This window comes from Coregonus clupeaformis, chromosome 29 (genome assembly GCF_020615455.1).
Source record: "Coregonus clupeaformis isolate EN_2021a chromosome 29, ASM2061545v1, whole genome shotgun sequence".
In the NCBI taxonomy this organism is placed as follows: Eukaryota; Metazoa; Chordata; class Actinopteri; order Salmoniformes; family Salmonidae; genus Coregonus; species Coregonus clupeaformis.
The window spans coordinates 9,173,867-9,192,081 of NC_059220.1; the positions used below are offsets into that span (position 1 = coordinate 9,173,867).

At 44.0% G+C, this 18,215-nt stretch overlaps 2 protein-coding genes across 5 annotated transcripts in view; one reads left to right on the plus strand and one right to left on the minus strand.

Annotated features, from left to right (window-relative positions):
• Positions 1-5,001, minus strand: part of afg1la (AFG1 like ATPase a) — a 27,669-nt gene extending 22,668 nt beyond the window's left edge. The window contains 6 exon segments of the mRNA XM_045209044.1: positions 2,196-2,326; positions 2,466-2,539; positions 2,541-2,574; positions 2,903-2,963; positions 4,204-4,418; positions 4,887-5,001. Of these exon segments, the coding sequence (XP_045064979.1) occupies positions 2,196-2,326; positions 2,466-2,539; positions 2,541-2,574; positions 2,903-2,963; positions 4,204-4,418; positions 4,887-5,001 (630 nt within the window).
• LOC121544632 (sex comb on midleg-like protein 4) overlaps positions 4,413-18,215 on the plus strand; it is a 26,192-nt gene continuing 12,389 nt past the window's right edge. For 2 of the 4 annotated variants that reach the window (XM_041854621.2, XM_041854624.2), the window contains exons 1-2: positions 4,413-4,625; positions 17,644-17,870. In XM_041854621.2, coding sequence (XP_041710555.1) covers positions 17,649-17,870 — 222 coding nt within the window. In that variant the 5' untranslated portion in view covers positions 4,413-4,625; positions 17,644-17,648. Of the gene's footprint in view, positions 4,626-16,777; positions 16,928-17,247; positions 17,472-17,643; positions 17,871-18,215 lie in introns of those variants that run through there. The other 2 variants (XM_041854623.2, XM_041854622.2) reach the window with 2 other exon arrangements.

Here is an 18,215-nt window from a genome sequence, read left to right on the forward strand (position 1 = left end):
GGGGAGGGGGTGCGAGGGGGGGTGCTGTGGGATTATTTAAGATACTCTTTGAAGAGGTAGGTTTGCTCTACAACATCCGTGGAGTACGACCCTACCTCATACAGGAAGTGGCGCAGATCCTAATCCAGGCACTTGTCATCACCCGTCTGGACTTCTGCAACTCTCTGTTGGCTGAGCTCCCCGCTTGTGCCATCAAACCCCTGCAACTTATCCAGAATGCTGCAGCCCACCTGGTGTTCAACCTTCCCAAGTTCTCCCATGTCACCCTGCCCCTCTGCACACTCCACTGGTTTCCAGTCGAAGCTCATATCCACTACCATTTTACTTGTTTATGGAGCAGCAAGAGGAACTACCTTCAGGCTATGCTCAAACCCTATTTTGAAGTCAGAGGGGACGCAGCCTGTGGTCAGGGATGAGTTGACGAGGGAGTGAGGAATGGGAGAAGGTCTCCAGAGATGGTCTGGATAAGGGAGGAGGGGATGGGGTCGAGCAGGGAGGTTGTCGCGCGGCCGGACCCGCTAGTTGCAGGATTTCCTCTGGAGAGAGAGAGGGGAGAAAGAGGTCAAGGCGTAGGGTAGTTCTGTGTGAGTGGGACCAGTGGACTCAATAGGCTGAGTGAATGAGGAGCGGATGTCGTCAACCTTCTTTTCAAAGTGGTTGACAAAGTCGTCCGCAGAGAGGGAGGAGGGAGGGGGTGGAGGATTAAAGAGGGAGGAAAAGGTAGACAATACTTTCCTAGGGATAGAGGCAGAAGCTTGACATTTAGAGTGATAGAAAGTGGTGTTAGCAGTGGATTCCGAGGAAGAGAAGGTAGAAGGTACTATAGGCCAGAGAAACACATTGAATAACACATTCATAAATGGAAGATAAGACAGTCAAAACAAATCATAAGAAACAAGCTTTTGAAGTGTTTGTCCTATATAGGAGATATAAGAAAGATCAGGAAATATGTTTTTTTACACATATTTAACCCCTTTTTGGGGAGGCACAAAACTACCTTCATATTAGTTTGTAGCCCAAACGGTTCAGATGGTAAAAAAATAAGTTGCTACATCAACAGTACCGACTTCAGGCGAGTCCCCTGACACTTGTTGGGGCCATAGAGCAAAACGCTGACCACCATCGTGTTCGTGAGAGTCTCCCCTTTCATAGAGTGGTCAGACACTACAGACGTTTTTGTGAGAAGACCAATTTCCGGGATGTCTCATGGTCTAACAAACACCTGACTCTAGGTATTTTTTTAAAGCTTCAGGCATTCTAAATGAGTGTTCTCCCAATTTCTGATTGGAGGGTTAACTATAGGAAAAAAATTACTGGCACTATGGAGACAAAGAACAAAAAGGGCTTTTAAACCTGCCCAACAATATTATGAATTCCACAGAAGACAATAACAGATCAGCCAGGTCTGAGTTCATGTAAAATATAATACAGATATCTAGCCTAAACTACTTACCCATGTTCTTCAACATTAACTAGTCACAAGCTGCTACTACTAGAATTGGGATAATTTGCTTAAATCTTTTTACCCGAGAACTACAACAAAAACAGTAGCTAAATGGAATGGATGTCCTGTTCTGATTAAAATCATTGTGGGAAGTTAGTTGAATCAAGAGGCATTGAGCCATGGCATTGTAAACATTATTTGGGTTAGGTAATTAGCTAACGTTAACATAACTAGCTAGTTACTTCTGTACAAATTATGTTTTTGCTGTTATCTAAAGAAACGCCTAGGAATGTGTTTATGGTTGAACATCCTGTACGTTTTCCTTGAAAATTGTTGCTCAAAGCTGTGCGCATAGTGCACCACAATAGAGTCAGTCAGCACTACCGAGACCAAGTTGTGCTTAAAATTGTCCGTGCGGGAAACAAGTGCACTTTAAAGGGTTTGTGCGGTATGTAGATGTGATTAACGGCGTATTTCTTTTTTTACGGCATTAAAAATGTCACGCGTTAAAGTGTTAATTAACGCCTTAACTTTGACAGCCCTAATCCTGTTATATTTAGCTCATGGGGACCTATGTATAGAATAGAATACTAACATTGGATATAATAGAAAACAGCTTTATTTGTCCAGCTCTAAACAGGATTCCACATGATCACATCCATACATTAGCTAATGCTATTCAGGTGATTTTGTATAATAACAGTGCTTACGGTACAAGTGATCAGTAACAGGAATCTCCCTCGGCCCTTACCTGAAACTCATCAAAGCACAACAGACAGGCCTCTTCACTGATCTACTCTGCTAGTGGTGCGATTGGGTCGTAGGCTTTAGCCATCCTCCCAGCGTTTCTCTTCGGCAGGCTTTTTTAAGGTCGACGTATCCCTAAATACAACAAGTAGAACAACAAATATTGAGTTTACTTTGACCTCCTCAAAGATTTCAGTTAAATCAATCTGAAACTATTGCTCAACTCATTATGAAGTATTTTTAACAGTCAAGTCAATCATCATTTGGCGACAACTTAACCTCTTATTATTTACATCCAACATAAAGCCATGGAAATGGACCCTCTTTTTCTTCGCTGTCTCCACGTCAGTAGAACATGTCCATAACCATTGTTTTCCCTGTACCTAGAAATAAAACAGAGAAAGAGTGAATTGGAGAGTGAATCACACCAAATGTACATTTACATTTTAGTCATTTAGCAGACGCTCTTCTCCAGAGCGACTTACATGAGCAATTAGGGTTAAGTGCCTTGCTTAAGGGCACATCAACAGATTTTTCACCTAGTCGGCTCGGGGATTAGAACCAGCGACCTTTCGGTTACTGGCACACCGCTCTTACCCACTAAGCTACCTGCCGCCCAAATGTGCAATGAAGTCAAAAGAGAAACATCATAAATGTAATACTATAGTGGCAGCAGATATATATATATATATATATATATTATACAGCTACTATACTTAACGACATCACCATAGATGTAGAAGCCTTCTGGGAGCTTTGGCTTCGAGAAAAACTGTCAATTAAAAGAGACCGTTGTCAATATATTGTGAGTCTGTGTGAATATAGGGTTAACTAGAGCAGTGTTTCCCAACTCCAGTCCTCCAGTACACCAACAGCATACATTTTTGTTGTAGCCCCGGTCAAACTCACCTGATTCAACTCATTGAGGGCCTGATGATTAGTCAAGTTGAATCAGGTGTGCTTGTCCGGGGCTACAAAGCTTGAAGAATTTTGAAAAGAATAATAGGCAAATATTGCACAATACAGGTGTGTAAAGCTCTTATGAGACTTATCCAAGAAGACTCACAGCTGTAATCGCTGCCAAAGGTGTTTCTAACATGGATTGAGTCAGGGGGGTGAATACTTATTTAATAAAGGTATATTAGTGTTTTATTTTTGTATTCATCTTAAAAAATTAAACAAGATCTTTCACATTAGAGTATTTTGTGTTGATCATTGACAACAAATTATAATTTAATCAATTTTAATCCCACTGGCACCCCAATGGTGGAATAAGCTCCACCACGACGCCAGGACAGCGGAGTCACTGACCACCTTCCGGAGACACTTGAAACCCTACCTCTTTAAGGAATACCTGGAATAGTATAAACTAATCCTCCTACCCCCCCATAAAAAAAAAAAATGAAGAAAAGTGGTTGTCCCACTGGCTATCATAAATTGAATGCACCAATGTGTAAGTCGCTCTGGATAAGAGCGTCTGCTAAATGATGGAAATGTAAAATGTAAACAATAAAAGGTGTAGACTTTCTATAGGCGCTGTATCTGATGCTGTCTGGCCAAAAATATTATGGGATTTCATACTCTTTTTGGCCAGACAGCATCAGATACATGGGCTAGATATAGAAAAGACAGAGGGGCGCTGTTTCGCTTGTCCCAGTGAGATAGTTTCAGCCACTTGTGAATTGAAGGAAGGTTGGCGGGTGCACAGTGCACTGTTTGGATGCTGGAATTATTTTGGATGAACGTGCAAAGGTAACCTACTTTTTGAAGTGATTTGTTTGACAATCAGATGAAAACATCATGACTGGTCGTGTTCATGGCACATTAAAAGGCAATACATTTTTTACAGTTAAATTACATGTCTTTACTATAAATTCCATACATTTGTTAAGACATGCCTCTTCCTGGTGCCTCCAAATCACTACAACCGCCCCTGTGCATTATTGAATGTGTTTTGGTGAGTCTGCACACCAGTGTCTAAAATCAAAGTGCATGCATTGAAATCCGATTACCTTCGAAAATATGGACGTAGGCTGGTTTCTGTAACCTCGTAGGGTTTTGTGCATTTGATCCCAGGTCTGAACCACGTCTTTCTGATGCGGGTCCTCTCGCAGCGCCCCGTCCCTGACCAGACTGGTGTAGTGCTCCAGCAGTCCGCTGTACGCTGCGGCGGCATTGCGGTCTTCTGCAGCAGGCTGGGGGAGAGCATCTCCATCTGTCGAGTAGCCTGAGCAGTAGAACATATCACGGAATTAACGTTAACATCCTGATGCTGTGGTAGTAAGATATATAGCTAAACCCCCCCCGCGGAGGTTTAACGTTACGTGTTTAGAAGAGCAAAAACTGTTATCCAGTTAACGTTACCGAGTTAGCGAGCAAGCTGTCCAAAGATTCATTGATTTGTCAGCGATTCGATTTCCCTCGTCTCAAAAAGGTAAGTTTGTCAGCACCGTAACAATGTAGCTAGCTATTAATGTCATTATAATAATGGCTGATTTATGTGTAGGTTGCTAGTTAATTATCTAGCCAGCCTGGACTAGACAGGTCCGGAATGAAATTAAGTTTGACAGGTTAAGGTAACTAGCTAACTTTAGCTATGCTAACAAGCTACAGTAACGGTTAACTAGCTGTCAGTTGCTACTCATTTGAAACGACACACAACCGAGGTCTTCACTCACCAAAATAATATTCTCACCTCGTCTGGAAATTTCAGTCACACCGTTATATATCGGTCTCGAGGAATAGTACTGCTCTTTCAGTACAAATCTAATGATGGGCGACATCTTTGACGACAACATGCACGTCGCCATTTTGGCTTCAAATGCAACTTTATTCAACCAGGCAGAAATGCACAAAATGATCCTTAAGTGAGCCAAGAGAGGGCAGTATTTCTCATTTAATTAAGGACTGCAGTTCACATTATGCATAATTTTTTCATGAATAGAGAATAAAGTAGCTTACTATATATGCACATTTTGTTGCAGTGTTGGTTTATTTGATTTCAATTGGCAATGAATGGCATTGGCAGTAATAGTATATGGGCCAGACCCCCAAATTCGTGAAGATGTCTCATTATCACGTTTCAGGAGAAGACCCAGATGCAGACAGTGTCGAAGTAACAAACGTTTATTACAAAAACAGGGGGCAGGCAAACAACAGGTCAGGGCAGGCAGAGGTCAGTAATCCAGATCAGAGTCCAAAAGGTACAGAACGGCAGGCAGTCTCAGGGTCAGGGCAGGCAGAGGTCAATAATCCAGGATGGTGTGACAAGGTACGAATGGGGCAGGGTCAGGGTGGCAGAATGGTCAAAACCGGGAAAACTAGAAAACAGGAACTTGAGAAAGACAGGAGCAAGGGGAAAACCGCTGGTAGGCTTGACGAAACAAAACGAACTGGCAACGGACAAACGGAGAACACAGGTATCTGTCGTAGCCGCTGCGACCGCCATGGGCGCCCGTCGCCGGGTGGATGGCGCAGGGATGTAGCAGTTGTAGACATGTGTTAACGCCAGGGTTGTGGGTTCGTTCCGGGTATGAAAATAAAATAATGTTGCCACTGTAGCGCTCTGGATAAGAGTGTCTGCTAAATGACTAATTAAATGTGATAATACACTGAGGATAATGGGGAAGATGGGCGACACCTCGAGGGGGGTGGAGACAATCACAAAGACAGGTGAAACAGATCAGGGTGTGACACTCATAGTGATTTCCTTGAAGGTCTGTGTCCCTAGTTGGAAAATGTGTGATAGCAGCGCAGCAATGGCAGCTTTCTCTTAATGTCATCCCTCCTTCCCATTCATTTTTCTCATAGGGATTTTACTATGACAAACAATGTCAGTATACAACAAGTTATTGCCCTCATATACCCATTAATCAGATATAATTGCAAAGCTTAGATTAACAGCTATCCATCAGATACAATTTTGGAATTTTCAGGTCAACAGAACTTTGACATTTGACCTCTTGGGTACATATCAGAATGACCTGTATAAATTGCTTTAAAAAGGAAACCCTGATAAATGTTAAACTTTGTTTGACAAGTGGTTCTGAAAGTTCATGAAATTCAGTTTCAAATGATGTACAGTGCCTTCAGAAAGTATTCATACCCATTGACTTATTTTGCTGTGCTTAGCTCCATTCTGTTTCTTTTTTATCCTGAAAAACCATATGTCAGTCATAAGTCCCAAAGAGGGTGTTTTGTCCTGCTCCTGCATTCATCCCAGTCATCAGCGACAGAGCATTGGGCTAGGTCAGGGGTGGGCAAACCTTTTGGCTCAAGGGCCACATTGAGTTTTTGAAACCAAGTGAAGGGCCACGTACTATGTGTGTGACAAAACATGTGAAGCCTTTATTCATTTTCACATTGACACGCAAATACTAGTGTACTGTAGGTGTAAATATGCTTGCAGAACAATTCTACCCTTGTACCATCTCTACCCTTGTTTTTTGTGAACATATTTTTCACAAAATTGATATAATTTATAACATCACAGACACAGTCAAACACACACATAGATCCTGCATCTCTACCCTTGTAAAGAACAATCAAACTTAGTCACAATACGCAAACTTAAAAATAGATATACATTGTATGACTGGAGACATGCAAAATGTAACAGCAGATGTGTAAAAAAATAACTATTCTAAAATTTGAGTGAAACATATGGTAAGAGCATCTGTTTCATTTGGAATGGTCTGTTTTTGAAAGCATATTAAGGAACAATTCTCATCTCCATTGTGAGCCATATTTACAGTTATCCAATCACCTCAGCCCAAATCTGACTGATTAGTTATTACCTGTATCCAAGTGCATTGCTGGATAATTCTCACTGCATAACCATCACAATGAAAAAGCATAATCCTTGCCTACCCAGTCATAGTTATTCGAGTCTTAATGTGAACAATGGATCTGGTCACCTCTCTTGGCAAGGGCATCAAAGTCTGGTGTCATCTTTGATGTAGAGATTCTCAGAACAGCTGACAACTGGTCATTTGTTAAATTTGACCTGTGACGGGATTTGTTGTAATTCATGACTGAGAACGTTTGTTCACACACATATGTGGACCCGAATAAAACAAGCATCCTTTGGGCGTGCTTTTTAATGTTTGGAAACTTTGTTTCATTCAGTGAGCCATATAACTATTTGTACTTCTCCTTCAAAGCACTGTCACATTGGATGTCGATGAGCTCCAATTGTGTGTCTGGTGGTGCTTTCTCACTGTCGAAAGACAGGGGGCATGATACAAGCTCCAGCTCAGTCTCAAACTTGGTGAAGTCTGAGAAGCGGCGGGAAAACTCAGGATGCAGGTCGATCAAAGTGCTACTGTATGAATAAGACTGTAATGTAACAAAATGTGGAAAAAGTCAAGGGGTCTGAATACTTTCCGAAGGCACTGTATTTGTCATCAATGTGTGTACAATTACAATGGTAATGAAATGGCCAATTTTAGGAAATGTTATTTAACATACTATTTACAAGTAGAATGGAATGGTTTGCCTTGTGTGATCGGATTTGTGGGCTTTGACACTCTTATGTAGGTGTCATAACCAGCCATAAAATATTGCAATATACTTTATGTCACAACACGTCTAAATATATATATATTTTTATTTATTTATTTAACCTTATTTAACGAGAGTGAGACCAGTTGGAGAAAAGGTTCTATTTACAACTCGACCTGGCCAAGATAAAGCAAAGCAGTGCAATAAAAACAACACAGAGTTACATATGGGTAAAAAACAAAGTAATATATATACAGTGTGTTCAAATGTAGCAAGTTATGGAGGTAAGGCAATAAATAGGCTATAGTGCAAAATAATGTACAATAGAAACACTGGAATGCTAGATGTGCAAGAGATTATGTGCAAATAGAGATACTGGGGTGCAAAAGAGCAAAATAAATAACAATATAGGGATGAGGTAGTCTGGGTGGGCTAACTCCTGCAGATGGGCTGTGTACAGGTTTAGTGATCGTGTAAGGTGCTCTGACAACTGATGCTTAAAGTTAGTGAGGGAGATAAGAGTCTCCAGCTTCAGAGATTTTCCAATTCCTTCAGTTATTGGCAGCAGAGAACTGGAAGGAATGGCGGCCAAAGGAGGTGTTGGCTTGGGGGAATGAATGAGATATATACCTGCTGGAGCGCAGACTGGGTGGGTACTGCTATGGTGACCAATGAGCTAAGATAAGGCGGGGATTTGCTTACCAGTGATTTATAGATAGCCTGGAGCCAGTGGGTTTGACACGAACATGTAGTGAGGACCAGCCAACAAGAGCGTACAGGTCACAGTGGTGGGTAGTGTATGGGGCTTTGGAGACAAAACGGATGGCACTGTGATAGACTACATCCAATTTAGCTGAGTAGAGTGTTGAGGCTATTTTGTAAAACATCGCGAAGTCAAGGATCGGTGGGGATAGTTAGTTTTACGTGGGCATGTTTGGCGCATGAGTGAAGGAGGCTTTGTTGCAAATAGGAAGCAGATTCTAGATTTAACTTTGGATTGGAGATTCTTTATGTGAGTCTGGAAGGAGAGTTTACAGTCCTACCAGACACCTAGGTATTTGTAGTTGTCCACATACTCTAGGTCAGACCCGTCGGAGTGTGGGATTTAGTGGGTGGCGGGTGCCAGCAGCGTTTCGATTGAAAAGCATGCATTTAGTTTTACTAGTGTTTAAGAGCAGTTGGAGGCTACTGAAGGAGTGTTGTATGGCATTGAAGCTCGTTTGAGGTTTGTTAACACAGTGTCCAATGAAGGGCCAGATGTATACAAAATGGTGTCGTCTGCGAGAGGTGGATCTGAGAGTCACCAGCAGCAAGAGCGACATCATTGATATACACAGAGAAAGTGTCGGCCCAAGAATTGAACCCTGTGGCACCCCAGAGACTGCCATGGTCCAGACAACAGGCCCTCCGATTTGACACACTGAACTCTATCTGAGAAGTAGTTGGTGAACCAGGCGAGGCAGTCATTTGAGAAACCAAGGCTATTTAGTCTGCCAATAAGAAATCGGTGGTTGACAGAGTCGAAAAGCTGGCCAGGTCGATGAAGACGGCTGCACAGTCTATTTCAATCGCGGTTATAATATCGTTTAGACCTTGAGTGTGCTGAAGTGCACCCAGACCAACTCGAAACCGATTGCATAGCGGGAGAAGGTACGGGTGGTATTCGAAATGGTCGGTGATCTGTTTGTTAACTTGGCTTTCAAATACTCGGCAGGGCAGGATGGATATAGGTCTCAGAGGAGTTTGGATCTAGAGTGTCACCCCTGAAGAGGGGGATGACCGCGGCAGCTTTCCAATCTCTGGGGATCAGACGTTATGAAAGAGAGGTTGAACAGACTAGTAATAGGGGTTGCGACACACTTCGGGCGGCTAGTTTTAGAAAGAAAGGGTCCAGATTATTTAGCCCAGCTGATTTGTAGGAGTCCAGATTTTGCAGCTCTTTCCAGAACATCAGCTGTCTGAATTTGTGAAGGAGAAGCGGGGGGCATGGGCAAGTTGCAGCGGAGGGTGCAGAGTTGGTGGCCGGGGTAGTGGTAGCCAGATGGAAAGCATGGCCAGCTGTAGCAAAATGCTTGTTGAAATTCTGATTATTGTAGATTTATCGGTGGTGATAGTGTTTCCTAGCCTCAGTGCAGTGGCAACTGGGAGGGAAGTGCTCTTATTCTCCATGGACTTTACAGTGTCCCAAAACTTTTTGGAGTTAGTGCTACAGGATGCAAATTTCTGTTTGAAAAATTGCCTTGCTTTCCTGACTGCTTGTGTACATTGGTTCCTAACTTCCTGAAAGTTGTATATCGCGGGGGCTTTTTGATGCTAATGCAGTACGAGGATGTTTTTGGGCTGGTCAAGGGCTGTTAAGTCTGAGGAGAACCAGGGGGGAGATTTGGTTCTAGTTCTGTATTTTTGAATGGGGGCATGTTTATTTAAGATTGAGAGGAAATTACTTTAAGGAACAACCAGGCATCCTCTACTGACTGGAATTCTACTATCCATCCAGATACCTGGGCCAGGTCAATTAGGGAACCTGCTCACAAAGTGTTTTAGGGAGCGCTTTGACAGTGATGAGGGTGGATCGTTGACCGCATGGACCCACACGGACGCAGGCAATAAGGCAGTGATCGCTGAGATCCTGGGTTGAAGACAGCTGAGGTGTATTTAGAGGGTATGTTAGTCAGATGATATCTATCGAGGGACCCATGTTTACGGATTTAGGGTTGTACCTGGTAGGTTCGTGATAATTTGCGTGGAGATTGAGGGCATCTAGTTTGGATTGTTGTGGCTCTGGGGTATTAAGCATATCCCAATTTAGGTCACCAAGCAGTACGAACTCTGAGGATAAATGGAGGCAATCAATCCATATGGTGTCCAGGGCACAGCTGGGGGCTGAGGGGGTCTGTAGCAAGCGGCAACAGTGAGAGACTTATTTCTGGAAAGGTGGATTTTAAAGTAGAAGTTCAAACTGTTTGGGCACAGACCTGATAGTATGATAGAGCTCTGCAGGCTATCTCTACAGTAGATTGCAACTCCCACCCCCTTTGGCAGTTCTATCTAGACGGAAAAATGTTATAGTTGGGGATGGACATTTCAGAATTTTTGGTGGCCTTCCCTGAGCCAGGATTCAGACACTGCTAGAACATCAGGGGTTGGTGGAGTGTACTAACGCAGTGAATAACTCAAACTTAGGGAAGAGACTTCTGATATTTATGTGCGAGAAACCAAGACCTTGGTGACACAGGTCAGCAAATGATAGCGCCTGGGGAGTTGGAGTGATACTGAGGGCTGCAGGCCTGAGTTAGCCTCCTACATCACCAGAGGAACAGAGGAGGACTAGAATAAGGATCGGCTAAAGGCTTTAAGAACTGGTCTTCTAGTGCGTTGGGTACAAGAATAAAGGGGGCAGATTCCGGGTGTTTAGAAAAGATTCAGGGCATTGCCGTACAGACAAGACAGGAAGGATATGAGTAAAGTGGAGGTAAACCTAAGCGCTTGGTAACAATGAAAGAGATAGCATCTCTGAGGCACCCAATTGAGTCGGTCCTCGCGTGTAATGGGGGTGGACAAAGAGCTATCTCACAGCAGGAGTTTAGCTGGGCTGGGGATCTACAGTGAACTAGTACAATTAGAAATACCGAAACAACAATAAGCTAACCATGTTTGGGCTGGGCTAAACATAAACAGGATGTAGTACCGTAAAAGGAACAGTCCACCAGACATCAGCTGTAAGCTGAGTTATCATAAGGTCCGTGAACAGCAATAGGATAGTTCGAGGCTGCTGAAGCACTAGCGAGTAAGAGGCCACGCTACGCGTGTGCTAGCGGGCGGGCAGCAGATGGAATCTTCGTGTCGACGGCAACCACATCAGACGCATTTCGCCGGCAGACCAGTCGCCAGGATCGGCGGGCACTCCGTGTCAACACTAGGTGGTCCCGTCCGAGCTGACAGAGAGGTAGATAGCCGGGAGATGGGCCTAGCTCAGGATGATTAGCCAGACCACAGCGTCCATTTTTTTGCAGCTAGCTGGTAACGGTGAATCTGGAGTTAAGGTCCAGTGATTCAGTGATTCCGCAGAAAAAACCGATATGTTCTGGGTCGAAACGCCAGCAGACTGGCGAATAATAGTCCAGACTTGAGCTGGCTGGTGAGTGGTGCAGGCCACGGACAATGGTGAAAAACCGCTAACGTAGTAGCTGATAGCAAGTAGCTAGTTAGCTGGCTACTCCCTTACACCTAGAGGTAATGAGCCTGGATCTAGGCTAGCTCGAGGCTAACTGGTGCTTGCATCGGGGGCAGTGGTGATTAGCCAGACAGCAACATCCATTCGGTTGCGGCTAGCTAGTGCGATCCGGTGATTAATGTCCAGTGATTAAAATTAATCCCGCAGAAAAAAAATCCAATGTTCTGGGTGAAATACCGCTAACTGTGGCTAATAGTAAGTAGCTAGTTAGCCAGCTGCTAGTTTCAACTGGAGATTCTAGATAAAGGTAAGTCAATAATAGAATCCGTTCCACATTGAGTAGGCGGGTTGCAGGGAAAGTATATTTTGTAGAAGGATGAAAAGTCTGATAGGGAAATATGTACGAAAAATACAAAAAAACAGGGTATTTACAGGCTATTTACAGACACACGACAAAAAACAGAACTGCACTACTACGCCATCTTGGAAAATGTGTGTCATTACAGTGTTATGACATGGTTATGACATGGTTATGACATGGTTATGACATGGTTATGAAATGGTTATGACATGGTTATGAAATGGTTATGACATGGTTATGACGCTAGGCATCCAATAAAGTGTTACCAAAAGGGTCAATGCAGATAGTCCGGGTAGCTACAGTATTTGGTTAACTATTTAACCAACTACAGTATTTAGCAGTCTTATGGCTTGGGGGTAGAAGCTTGGGGGTAGAAGCTGTTCAGGCTTCTGTTGGTTCCAGATTTGGTACATCGGTACCGTTTGCCGTGACTTGGGTGGCTGGAGTCTTTGACAATTTTTAGGGCCTTTCTGACACCACCTGGTATAGAGGTCCTGGATGGCAGGGAGCTCAGCCACAGTGATGTACTGGGCTGTACGCACTACCCTCTGTAGCACCTTGTGGTCGGATGCCAAGCAGTTGCATACCAGGCGGTGATGCAGCCAGTCAAGATGCTCTCAATGGTGCAGCTGTAGAACTTTTTGAGGATCTGAGGGCCCATGCCAAATCTTTTCAGCCTCCTGAGGGGGAAGAGGCGTTGTCGTGCCCTCTTCATGACTGTGTTGGTGAGTGTGGACCATGATAGATCCTTAGTGATGTGGACACCGAGGAACTTGAAGCTCTCGACCCGCTCCACTATAGCTCAGTCGATGTGAATTGTGGCGTGCTCGGCCCTCCGTTTCCTGTAGTCCACGATCAGCTCATTTGTCTTGCTGACGTTGAGGGAGAGGTTGTTGTTCTGCCAACACACTGCCAGGTCTCTGACCTCCTCTCTATAGGCTGTCTCATCGTCGTTGGTGATCAGGCCTACCACCGTTGTGTCATCTGAAAACTTTATGATGGTGTTGGAGTCGTGCGCGGCCACGCAGTTGTGGGTGAACAGGGATGACAGGTGGAGACTAAGCCCGCACCCCTGAGGGGCCCCAGTGTCGAGGGTCAGCGTGGTGGATGTGTTGTTGCCGACCCTCACGACGCCTCTTCACTGTTGACGTTGAGACTGGTGTTTTGTGGGTACTATTTAATGAAGCTGCCAGTTGAGGACCTGTGAGGCGTCTGTTTCTCAAACTAGACATGTATTTGTCCTCTTTCTCAGTTGTGCACCGGGGCCTCCCACTCCTCTTTCTATTCTGGTTAGAGCCAGTTTGCGCTGTTCTGTGAAGGGAGTAGTACACAGTGTTGTACGAGATCTTCAGTTTCTTGGCAATTTCTCGCATGGAATAGCCTTCATTTCTCAGAACAAGAATAGACTGACAAGTTTCAGAAGAAAGTTATTTGTTTCTGGCCATTTGAGCCTGTAATCGAACCCACAATTGCTGATGCTCCAGATACTCAACTAGTCTCAAGAAGGCCAGTTTTATTGCTTCTTTTAATCAGCACAACAGTTTTCGGGCTGTGCTAACATAATTGCAAACAGGTTTTCTAATGATCAATTAGCCTTTTAAAATGATCAACTTGGATTATAAACACAACTCGCCATTGGAACACAGGACTGATGGTTGCTGATAATGGGCCTCACTGTAGCCTATGTAGATATTCCATTAAAAATCAGCCGTTTCCAGCTACAATAGCCATTTACAACATTAACAATGTCTACACTGTATTTCTGATCAATTTGATGTTATATTAATGGACAAAAAAATTGCTTTTCATAAGAAAACAAGGACATTTCTAAGTGACCCCAAACTTTTGAATGGTAGTGTATGTGTTCCTCTTGTCCAGGTGGGAAAGGGCAGTGTGGAGTGCGAATAGGAGTGGGTCCAGGGTGTCTGGGATGATGATGTTGATGTGAGCCACCATGACCAGCCTTTCAAAGCATTTCATGGTTACAGATGTGAGTGCTATGTGGTGATAGTCATTTAGACAGGTTACCTTGGCTTTCTTGGGCACAGGGACTATAGTGGTCTGCTTGAAACATGTAGGTATTACAGACTGGGACAGGGAGAGGTTGAAAATGTCAGTGAAGACACTCGCCAGCTGGTCAGCGCATGCTCTGAGTACACATCCTGGTAATTTGTCTTGTGAATGTTAACCTGTTTAAAGGTCTTACTCACATCGGCTACAGAAAGCATGATTACACAGTCGCCTGGAAAAGCTGGTGCTCTCATGCATGGTTCAGTGTTGCTGAATAAATAGGCCCAAACTGTGCGATGGCCAATATTCGACATAGTTTAGCACAGAAAAAGTGGTAATTAACTACAATGACCATAATCCATTGCGCACCTACTTGTCCGGTCTGTGGGTTTATTTTATGCCTGCTATGTTAGGTTAGCGTGGGGAAGACATGGAGAGAGAGAGAGAACAGACAGAAGAATGCGTGATCAAGAGGGATATAGAGCAGTTGCTTCGCGAGGTACATGTATCTCTAACTGAAAAGTGATTGATCATTGGTCAGCAGTCATAAAAGTGTGTCTTATTTACTTTGAAGAACTACTAAAATAGTGATTTTGTCAGACAGCAGCTCTATAGAGATGAGATGATGACTTGGAATGAAATAATAAAGTAATCAAATAAAACAAATGTAATATACACTGAGTATACCAAACATTAAGGACACTCCCCTTTTGCCCTCAGAACAGCCTCAATTCGTCGGGGCATGGACTCTACAAGGTGTCGAAAGCGTTCCGCAGGGATGCTGGCTCATGTTGACTCCAATGCTTCCCACAGTTGGCTGGATGTCCTTTGGGTGGTGGACCATTCTTGATACCGGAAACTGTTGAGCGTTAAAAACCCAGCAGCATTGCAGTTCTTGACACAAACCGGTGTGCCTGGCACCTACTACCATACCCCGTTCAAAGGCACTTAAATCTTTTGTCTTGCCCATTCACCCTCTGAATGGCACACATACACAATCCATGTCTCAATTGTCTCAAGGCTTAAACATCCTTCTTTAACCTGTCTCCTCCCCTTCATCTACACTGATTGAAGTGGATTTAACAGGGGACATCAATAAGGGATCATAGCTTTCACCTGGTCAGTATATGTCATGGAAAGAGCAGGAGTTCCTAATGTTTTGTACACTCAGTGTACACAACAGCTGAAATATTTTATTAAAGTAATGTGAATAAATGATTGTTAATAAGTGATCAGCAGTAATGGGCAGTCACTACTATCATGGGACTTTTATTAATTGTTTTATTCTGTGCTGTTACAGCATTCAACCCACATAATGCATAGTGCATTTAATGTTTAAAATAAGATAATTTAAACCGAAATCGAAAAACCGTGATAAAAATAAAAAAATAGAACAAACTGAACCGTCCTCAAAAAGCACTAATCACAGGGCACACACACACGCACACGCACTACACACACGCACACGCACTACACACACACGCACACGCACTACATCTACAGTGGGGAAAAAAAGTATTTAGTCAGCCACCAATTGCGCAAGTTCTCCCACTTAAAAAGATGAGAGAGGCCTGTCATTTTCATCATAGGTACACGTCAACTATGACAGACAAAATGAGGAAATTTGAGTCCCTGGCGGCGTAGTGTGTTACTGATGGTAGGCTTTGTTACTTTGGTCCCAGCTCTCTGCAGGTCATTCACTTGGTCCCCCCGTGTAGTTCTGGGATTTTGCTCACACGTTCTTGTGATCATTTTGACGCCACGGGTGAGATCTTACGTGAGCCCCAGATCGAGGGAGATTATCAGTGGTCTTGTATGTCTTCCATTTCCTAATAATTGCTCCCACAGTTGATTTCTTCAAACCAAGCTGCTTACCTATTGCAGATTCAGTCTTCCCAGCCTGGTGCAGGTCTACAATTTTGTTTCTGGTGTCCTTTGACAGCTCTTTGGTCTTGGCCATAGTGGAGTTTGGAGTGTGACTGTTTGAGGTTGTGGACAGGTGTCTTTATACTGATAACAAGTTCAAACAGGTGCCATAATCAGGTAACGAGTGGAAGACAGAGGGAGCCTCTTAAAGAAGAAGTTACAGGTCTGTGAGAGCCAGAAATCTTGCTTGTTTGTAGGTGACCAAATACTTATTTTCCACCATCATTTGCAAATAAATTCATTAAAAATCCTACAATGTGATTTTCTGGAGAAAAAAAATCTCAATTTGTCTGTCATAGTTGACGTGTACCTATGATGAAAATTACAGGCCTCTCTCATCTTTTTAAGTGGGAGAACTTGCACAATTGGTGGCTGACTAAATACATTTTTTCCCCACTGTATGTACGCTCTCAACACTTTCAAATTAATTTCCTATTGTACTTAGCGGTTGGTTTGAGGATGTCTTCTATACTAATTATACATCCTCCCAGTTTTGGGCCTGAGTATCAAGCAGCATAACATGGGAGATACAGCCGGCAGGGTGTTACAGGCTTGTTGCCATGACAACATGAGAACGTTTCCCAGCGCTGGCAGACACACAAACACACACCATTACAGTGGAATCCGCCTTGCTTGGAGATTCCGCTCTGCGGTGTGGTTCAAGACATTTAGAAGCAGGCAAAGACACAGAGAGGACAGAGGGTGGTTCAATAGGAGAACAACTGAAAAGGGATATACTCTCCAATCCTCATTCATTCTGATGGTGTGTGCACACTGGCTGTGTTTTATTTCCCTTTATTTTCTATTGTCTTTGTCTGCACAAAGGAAGGATGAAGCATGCTGCATGCTAATGCTATATTCTGTAATAATTCAGCATTGCCTGTGTATATAGTCTTCTGTGCTATATATATGAGACATGCATGTTGTTTTTGTTTTCATCAGTAGGCTGGCACTTGAGGCTGCTGCTTTTTTAAGATTATGGTGAGCGCTGTCATCCGTCATGGTAATTCATAGCTGTGTAGCCATGGTGAAGTCAATTCCCCCTCCCTTCCTCTGCCACTGCTGAATACATTAGTGTAATGAGGAGTCTGCAGCCAGCCAGCCAGCCAGCCTGTGTGGCGTACAGCAGCAGAGACGAGAGGGGCAGAAAGAAAACATACAGTACAGCAGCTAAAGGCAAGATGGCTTTCATAGCCTGCTGAGGCAGTGTGCAGTGTTTAGAACCATCTTCTGCTATTCTGGAATCTAACCGGGATCTAAGAAGGGAAGCGCTTGGTTCTCAAGGGTTCTAGATCAGAGGAGATCAGGTAATGGAAGGTCTGGGAGACAAGCAGGCAGAATGTTGGCTCATGCACATTGAGGATAGGAAGGACTATATGGTGGAACAGCCACTGTTTTTTATTATGTGCCATGCAGTCTTCAATTAATATAATGATTTCTCCCTTTGTGTTTCCCTCCTTCCTGTATGTCTCCCTCCAGCTCCAATGAGTGTACCAGCAGCAGCAGCACAGAAAGCAGACAGCAACAGTGAAATGCAGTCGCCTGCAGTGTCTCCCTCCTTCCTCCCCAGCCAGCCAGGAAAGATTCCCGGCAGGAAGAGGGGGAGACCCCCACTACATCGCAAGATGGATTTTCCAACCCACTACCCTGAATCCCTCCCTCCCCTCAAAGTGCCCAAGAAGAGGGGGAGAAAACCTGGCTTCAAGGTCAGTTTCAGGGATGGGAGGAGAGAGAATAGGAGGGGATGGGAGGAGAGGAGAGAGAAAGAGGAGAGGATGGGAGGAGAGGAGAGAGAAAGAGGAGGGGATGGGAGGAGAGGAGAGAGAAAGAGGAGGGGATGGGAGGAGAGGAGAGAGAAAGAGGAGGAGATGGGATGAGAGGAGAGATAAAGAGGAGGGGATGGGAGGAGAGAGAAGAGGAGGGGATGGGAGGAGAGAGAAAGAGGAGGGGATGGGAGGAGAGGAGAGAGAAAGAGGAGGGGATAGGAGGAGAGAGAAAGAGGAGGGGATGGGAGGGGAGGAGAGAGAAAGAGGAGGGGAAGGGAGGAGAGA